At 29.1% G+C, this 8,842-nt stretch overlaps 1 protein-coding gene across 1 annotated transcript; it reads right to left on the reverse strand.

Moving 5' to 3' along the window:
* Positions 1–7,810: 7,810 nt before the first annotated feature.
* Positions 7,811–8,457, reverse strand: LOC120282588 (ethylene-responsive transcription factor ERF084-like). Its single transcript, XM_039289429.1, has one exon. It carries the CDS (start codon positions 8,379–8,381, stop codon positions 7,866–7,868), a length of 516 nt encoding a protein of 171 aa, XP_039145363.1. The 5' UTR covers positions 8,382–8,457; the 3' UTR covers positions 7,811–7,865.
* Between the last annotated feature and the right edge of the window lie 385 nt (positions 8,458–8,842).

Raw genomic sequence — 8,842 nt, forward strand, 5'->3', positions numbered from 1 at the left:
AATGGATTTTTTTAAAAAATAAAAGTTTAATATTAAAAAAATTGGTGAACCCACAATTTAAAAAAATATATATATTAAAAAATATGTGCAATAATTACATAAATACATATTTCTGTAATTAATTAAAAAATATAATATTTAAAAAAAGCCTTGATTTGGTCAAAGAATTTTTAATTATCACGCAATTCATCTTCTTCTTTTTTTTACATTGGTGATTTAGTCTATATCAAACATCGAATTGTCACATTATTATGGACATCCGATAATTAATTTTTAAAATAAAATTCTACTCAAAATAAACATTTTTAAATTATTTTAAATAGTATATACAAGAGGTATTAAATTATCTTTCGGAAACTTTAAAAAAAATGGCTAGAATGCATAGTGCTCATGTTTGGAATATTAAGTGCCAAAGCCATTGCATGGGTAGGTTGTCCATCCCTAAAATAGAGAATAAATTTTTTTTATAATTTCTTAAGTAACCTCTTTTTTGGTTTGTGAAGATGTCCTTTAAAGAAAAAAAAAAATCAAATGTTAGGATTTATAAAATACTAAATTTAAAAAAATGAAAAAAATGAGAAAACTAAAACTCAAAAACAAAACAAAAAACAAAAAACAAAAAAAAAAAGAGAGTGAGAGAGAATATTTTTCAAATAAGCAATTTCAGTAACACCCAGTGACTTATGTCCAGAAATAGTAAAATTTTTCAGGTTACATATCTAATGGTAACTTGTAAAAATAAGTTTTTTAAAAATTATTATTAAGTATGATTAAAAGAACTAATTCATAATATATCTTATCAACAAGATTGTTACTGTTAGCTCTTTTAGAGAGTCTAGCTCTACCAATGAGAATTCATTCAATCACTTACATTTTTTGAGCAAAAGATTTGAACTTATGTTTCACCCCCAAGTGAAAAGGACCGTGCGCTACAAAGCTTGTAGCTAAACGTCCTTGATCCAAAAATGTTTTTTTATGTGTTTGCTTAATTTTTTATAAGAATTGTTAGAGAAAAAAAATTGAAAAGGCAACTCATAACTTTATTAATCACATAGCCACGCTAACAATTTGTATACATGTTGTAAATTGCAGTCATTGACCATATAAATTAAATCCAATTAAGATTGAAGTTAAAGAATCCTGGTCAAAGTAGAGTTACTACACTCAAATTTTTCTATTTTAACTTAAATTAAATTTTACATAATTAATTAATTAATTATAAGCCTGTGTTTGCCACCAAGTCCAACCTGGTGAGATTGTTTAATTTAATTTTCCATCCAATGTATATATTCTCTAATTTTTTATAGATTCAACTCTAAACAAAAGTTAATAAATTAAACTTGACTCAAACCACGTTTTAGGTTGGTCTACAGAAGACCATGTGTGAACATGACATCCATTTGATCAGTCTTTGATTTAGTCTGAATAACTTTCAATTATCAAGTAACTTATCTATTTTATATGCTTATTACCGGGTCTATATTAAGCATCTAATTGCCATATTATTTTTGACCGACTATAATTATCTTTTTATTTTTTAAATAATGTTTCATTTTAAATAAATATTTTTCAAACCATTTTAGATAGATCCCATAAGGTAAAATAATAATAATAATAATAAAATACTAACAAACGTCTATCTATTTTCTAATTCACTTCATCTAATAATCACGGAATGTGTAAATTGCTTTTATATATATAAATATATATACTTGCAAAATTTTTAATTTTTAAATTTTTGTAATTTTGGAAAGGAAATTGAGACGATCAAGTTGGGTGACCAACAAAGAGAAAACGTGGCAAATAAATAAAGATCCAATGAATCTTGTTGTCAAGAGCTATACAACAAAGAAAGGGAAGTTCACTAAACACCAAACCAAATTGTGCCATTAATCCAGAGAGTTGCATGGACATATTATTATAAATATCAATGTTCAAATTTGCCTCACTCTTGACTTAGCCTCAATAATCCAAACTTTGACTTCCAAACTTACAAAACTCCAAAAAAAAATATAACCTTTTCCATCCCTTGCCTGTTCAACCCCGGAACAAACTTTAGCCAAGTCTCGCTTGCATTTTTAGACTTGTCCCACTTCATTATATGTATATATATATATATATATGCATATGTGTGATGAGTTAAAGGACAACAAAGAGATCATAGAAGAGTGAAGAAGGAGAATAAAGGACCATGGAAGCAGCTCAAGGATTGCTTCAATGTGTTCTTGATGGTTGTCTCTCCGGATTTGATGATGAGATTCGGCGGAGACCTTATCACCGAAATTGTAGTTGTGCTCTTCACCGTTCTGAAGATAAAGCTCATGCTCATCATTGTTTTGCTAGTTCTAAGATCTCTTTCCCTCTCCGTGGTTCTTGGAATCATGCATCAATTTCTTATTCTTCTTCTATGGATTATGTGCGGAGTTGAAATTCAACGGTTAATAGATTTTTGATATTTTTAAAAAAAAATTAAAATTACTTCTGTATCAAAAGTTGTTATTTTATTTTATTTTTCCTGATAAGAGATAAGAAAACGTTTGTTCGGGATTCATAGTGAACAATTGAGTATATAATCTTTGTCATGAGAAATGAATATATGGATTATTTTTTTCAATGGAGAAAAAAAATGTATCATGATATGAAAGTTTTGAATGGCAAATAAACGCTAGCGAATGAATTCATGATGTCTAAATTTGAAGTTCAATTCAATCAGGCTAAAAAAGAATAAAAGGTGTTCAGATTTGCCACTCTCTGACTTAGCTTCAAAATCAAAATGTTTGACTCCAAACTTGGCCAAAAATTCAAGAAAAAAAATCATATTATTCAGCTGTACCTTCCCTTTTGTATCTTTGGCTCTAAATTTGAAGTTCAATTCAATCAGGCTAAAAAAGAATAAATGGTGTTCAGATTTGCCACTCTCTGACTAAGCTTCAAAATCAAAATGTTTGACTCCAAACTTGGCCAAAAATTCAAGAAGAATTATACTCTTCAATTGTGCTTCTTCCGTTTTGCAATTTTGGACCAGCTAGCCTCTCATTCAACACATTTATAGCTATAATTATAACTATCAGCATAACTATATATCTCAATCTAAAATTAACTTAAAAAATTTTTGAAGGACGACATTGTTAGACACTTATTAATTGATATTATTCTTTATGAAAAGATTGTAGGTTTATGATATTTTTCAAAGGTTCATGAGAATCTTCTAATATTTTAATACTTTAAATAATTTTTTAAAAATTATGCCAAAAAAAAAATTTTATTTTTAAAAATTACTAATTTACAATTTTCTTCTCTTTCAAACATGATCTCATCTGATGAATGCACTAGAAAGTTAGTTTCACTTAATACGATGCCTTCGAAACTCTAGCTTACGAAGAACAAAAAGAACTTTTTAAAACCCAGAAAAAATTTTGGAATAAGCTCATTAGTGGAAAAAAAAAAATTAGAGTAAAATGGTAATATTTAAATATGTTAATTCAATTGAAAAATAATTTGCTAAAAACAATGTTTTGTAGCATGAAGACTTTGACGATTTTAAAATTTCAGGTTTTTTTAATATATGCTATGTTCACGAGGAAACAATAAAATGAATGTAACCCCTGTTTTTTCCCATACATAGTGTCCAAGAGGTAAAAAAAAAAATGAATGTAACCCCAATTTTTTTTCCCAAACACGTAGTGTTCAAGAGAAAATGAATGTAACCCCGGTATTTCCACCATACATGCGATGTTCAAGAGGAAAAAAAGGAAAATGAATGTAAGGTAATAAAATTTTTTAAAAGAATCAATATATAAGATACACATAATCAGATAATAATATTATTTTACATACTAAGCGAATAATTTTTTTTTAATAGTATATATTTAACTTAACGTGGTATGAACTCTTCTCTTCAATTGAGACACGGGGTATCATAATGTGTGGTAGTTGAGCGTATTCTTTATTAATAAAGCTAAGCTTCCCAAAAGAGTTCCCTTATGCACATGTTTTCAAAAGTGATTTATCCACTTTGTCAAAATATATATATATATATATATATTTATATTAATTTATTTTTAAAAAAATATAAAATCTAATTGAGAAGTCAAATTTAAATTTTAATTTACGCAAGTGGAGGGTATAGATGTTGTACAACTAAGTTTTTTAAGTATATTTGTCCTTGACATATATTTTATTTATATTTATGTAAATAAATAAATAAAACAATTCTCAAAATTGGATTACAGGAGGACATGAAATTTCACCGTTCCGTAAAATACTGTGGCAATTCGCTGTCAAGTAAAGTGCAACTCTTGAAAATTATGATGCCCTGTGTCCTTGAGTCTGTAAAGAAAACAATTTGCTAATATATGTATTTCAAGTTCAATGATGTTGATGCTATTAATTTTTATTGATGATGTGTCATTACGTGGCTCTATTACTCTTGTCACATCAACTGCCACATATTATCTGGTTTTAAGTTTTTCAAAATTTTTATAATTATTGATGTGATATAAATTGCCAAAATCAACTTACAATGCTTTATTTATCTACTTCGTTTATAATTTCTAATCTTTTAAAATGGTTGAAACAATTTGCAAAAAAGTACAATTGAAACATGAGTTAAATGAGAACCAATAATATTGTTATAGCAAGGACTAAAAATTATATATATACATATATATTTAAAAATCTAAATTGATTGCTTTCAAATTTAAGATAATAAAAAATAGTTTTAACCATTGGATAGCCCAATGGTATGACATCAAAGTGTAAGGGGGAGGTCATGGCTTTAAATCTCTCCCCAGCAGTCACTGATTCATCGTCTTTCGTTCCTCGATCTGTTCATACATTCGCTCACGGGATCAGTATACTATTCTCATACTCAGTACATCCAGGGTTTTTAGTCTGTCTTTAGTCTTGTTTATATTCATAAAAAGGCACATTTGTCGTCTATTATTCAAAAAGTTTCGAAGTAACCTACAAAATTCAAAAAAAAAATTAAAATACTAAAATAATGATAATAGAAATAAAATTAGTGAGAATAACAAACTACAAATTAAAAAAATAATAAGCTTCAGATCAAAGGAGTGGTGATGTTATTAAATTCTATACTAAAAATTGAAAATTTGACTTAAAGAATTTGTGTGCCATAACTTGTCATGTTATAAATACATAAATAAATAAGTTTTTCCCATTCTTACTAAAATATTTTTTTATGAAAAATAACTATAGATAATAAATAAAATATCAACAATGGCATAATTCAGTAGCTAAAGCTTGATAATGTTACAGGAGAGGTTGAGTGTTGAAACTTGAAACCCCGCCTCATGGATAAACAGTGATTTGTCCTCTTTCACATTATTTTAAATTTAAATAAATTTCTAATTAGTTATGTATGTATATATGTATATATTATAAATTAACATCATATATTAATCACTACAGTGATATGACATCGTGATTCATAACTTTTTTAACATAAATAATCAACATTTAAGGTTCAAATGGAAAAATACTAAAATAAATAAATAAATAAACACAGCTAATGCATGCATAGCCCATCATCATTCTATGATTTAAATACCATTACTTAGCTACCTACCCATTATCCATGTACAAACCTATCCATCCTTTCTATCCATCAAGCCATCATTGAACATCAACATGTACAAGATACGATATGAGACAAATGCATTAAAAAAGGGTCTATTAAATCTATATACATAGCTTTTGTCTCTCTACGAAGTCCCAAGTCTTGTCCCAAAGATACTCTCAATTCTTTTCACAAATTTTACTACAAGTACTGGTACAAGATCACAACAAAGAACACGTACAAGCAAGACCTTCACATCACTTCATTCTTTCTTTTCTCTATTACTCACTTGAAAGCAATGAGGTTATGCTTTCATCATTCACACACTATTAACACTTGTATCAAATCATCTTGTTCTCTTTTATCTTTAATATTTGTAAATATATGTATAAAAATAAAAAGTTTGATTGATGGGTTGTTAATATTGTTATTTGTATTATAATTTAAGATGGTGTTTTGGTTGGTTTTATTGTGCCATGATAATGAATGAAAAAAGGGTATCATTTGTTGTAGATATGGAAAGATCATGAGACATCTTTGAGACTTTCCAACCACATCACACCTTTTGTTCTACCCTCATTTATTTTTTTCGTCTCTCAATCAGGAATGGTAAAACTGGATGGAAGTTTTTTATGAGGGAAACTGGGCGGGACGGTTTTGATTTTAGCTTGTATTGCCTACTTACGTGAATTCCAAATAATTTTAATTATATATATATATAATTTTTTTCAAACATTAAAAAATCCAAAGCACTAAATAATGATACAAATAATTTTAATTTTAGATTGTATTGCCTACTTACGTGAATTCCAAATTTTATGGTTTGCCCTATATGAAAAACCATTTGGAGTTTCTATATATATAAGATTTTTAATGTTGGTTTGACAAGTACAAGTCAAGTTTGTTGAGCTCTATATATATGTTTAGTTTTCATATTTTCCAACATAGATATATCAACATTAAATTTATTTTTAAAAAATTTAAAATTTATAAGTAAAATACTAAAATGCAATAGCAATATTTGCAAATAAAAAATCCTTACGGAAATCCCTACGGGGAAGCAATTTCTCCTGTTAGAGAATTGGGAAAGGGAAATCCAGCCCTATTTTTGACACTAACTATACATATATTTGATCATCAAATATTTTTGATTATTGCTGCAATATGTTGTTTGCCCCACACACAACATATATAAATAATTTTTTAAAAATAAATATTGGCAAACCACAATCCTCAACAGTATATATATATATATATTCTTTTTAATCAGTATGTACAGAATGAAATAATAATTTTATATTTTTAATTATATCCATTTTATTTTATTAGCCAAAAGACATAATTAAAAACGGCTAATAAAAACCATGACATTCCTTAAATAAAAATCTTGAGCTTCAATACCAATAAAATTACCTGAAGTTAAATGGGTAGATAAAATTAAATTATTAAACATATTTTTTTTAAAAAAAAAATGTTCATGACAAGTTTATTATAGCATTCTTTCCAATAAACGCATAAGGGAGTGTAAAAAAAAAAAAATTTAAATCCAAACAGGCCTTTAAGAGTTTATTAATATTAACAACAACATTAGTGTTTCACAGACCTTAATTAAAATTATTTGTTAACTATAAATTAAAAAGAGTTATAATTAACCTCGTGAAGTGTACACTTATAAAGAAGACAAACAACATATAATAAATGAAAGATCACCAAAACCTCCACACACACACAGAGAGACATATATATATATATAATATGAAGTGAGACAACAGCACAACACTCATTAGAGACAAACAACACACTCCAAAGTCATCCATGGTTGACCAACAAGCTCCCCACTTGGTCTCCCTCTCAAATTAGTATCACAAGAAAAAAACACAACTTACACAGTGAACTCGATCACTCCTAGTACACATTTCACATTGGATTACATGCACACTAATGAAAAAAGAAACAATAAACATAAAAGAAAGCACACCAAAACACATCAAAAACCAATACATAAAAGTGAACAAAGAATACTCTCCAAAGTCTTGCATGGTTGACCAACACTATCCTTGCTTCCTTCTCAAACCCTCAACTGTGACAATGAGCTCAGTCTACTCCACTTCTCACAAGCACTAGATTACCAAAAGATGAAATAGAAACAATACCAACAAAGAAAGAAGACCAAAAACAAAGTTAGACAAAGAAGAACACTCTCCAACTCATGCCTTGTTTTACTTTTACCAATTCCCCTCATTGTCTTAATTACTACTTTTACTACCACTGCATAAACACAAAGTCATGCATGGTTGACCAAGTGCCCTCCTTGTCTTCCTTTCAAACCCTCAACACAAAAAGAAGTAGAAGTAGAAGAAGAAGATGATGATGATGAAGAAGAAGTGCACAACTGTGAAAATGAACTCACTCTAGTGCATTTCTTCCTACTAGGTGTACTAGTACTAGTAGTAGAATTAGGAGTAGATGGGATTGGAATAGGGATAAAGAGAGAAGAAGGGAAGTTAGTACGAGCTTTGGAGCCTCTAAGTCTCCGGGCAGCGGCGTCATAGGCTTTGGCAGCGTCCTCGGCGGTGTCAAACGTGCCGAGCCAGTGCCGGCACCGGCCAACACGGTCACGTATCTCTGCTGACCATCTTCCCCATGGCCTCTTTCTCACTCCTCTATAATTCTTATTGTTGTTGTCATTGTTGTTGTTGTTGTTGTTGTTTATCATCATCAAAACTCCTTCATTTGATGATGAACTAGTGGTAGTATTGTTTCCATTCTTGATTCTCAAAGTTTCATTTGCTATCAACATTGTAGATTGTTTTTCTTCATGTTTGTTGCCGAATAATACATGATAACCAACTACTGCTCCTATTCCATCCAGTGGTGGTGGTGGTATTGGTGGGTGATGGGTTTCCGGTGAGGTTGGGTATGGTTTGAGTTGGTTCATTTGGTTTTTGGAGGTTGGTGTGGATGGGAATGGTGGAGGTAGTGTGTAGTATATATATATTATATGGGATGTGTAGTGGTGTGGTTACCGGTTGAGAAATGACACAAAAAAGAGTGGGTTGGTGAAAAAGAATTAGTGGGAGCATTTGAAGATACCGTTGGTTTCAATAAGGCTTCCTGAAATTAATTCCATGAAACATAATTAAAAACTACTTTATACACAAACACACACACATATAATATCTGTAATTATGCAAATTCTCAATTTTTTTTTTTTGATAAAAATAATATATAAACCAATGAGGGGTTGGTCCAACTGAGTTT

The sequence above is a fragment of the Dioscorea cayenensis genome, chromosome 3, assembly GCF_009730915.1.
Source record: "Dioscorea cayenensis subsp. rotundata cultivar TDr96_F1 chromosome 3, TDr96_F1_v2_PseudoChromosome.rev07_lg8_w22 25.fasta, whole genome shotgun sequence".
Taxonomy (NCBI): domain Eukaryota; kingdom Viridiplantae; phylum Streptophyta; class Magnoliopsida; order Dioscoreales; family Dioscoreaceae; genus Dioscorea; species Dioscorea cayenensis.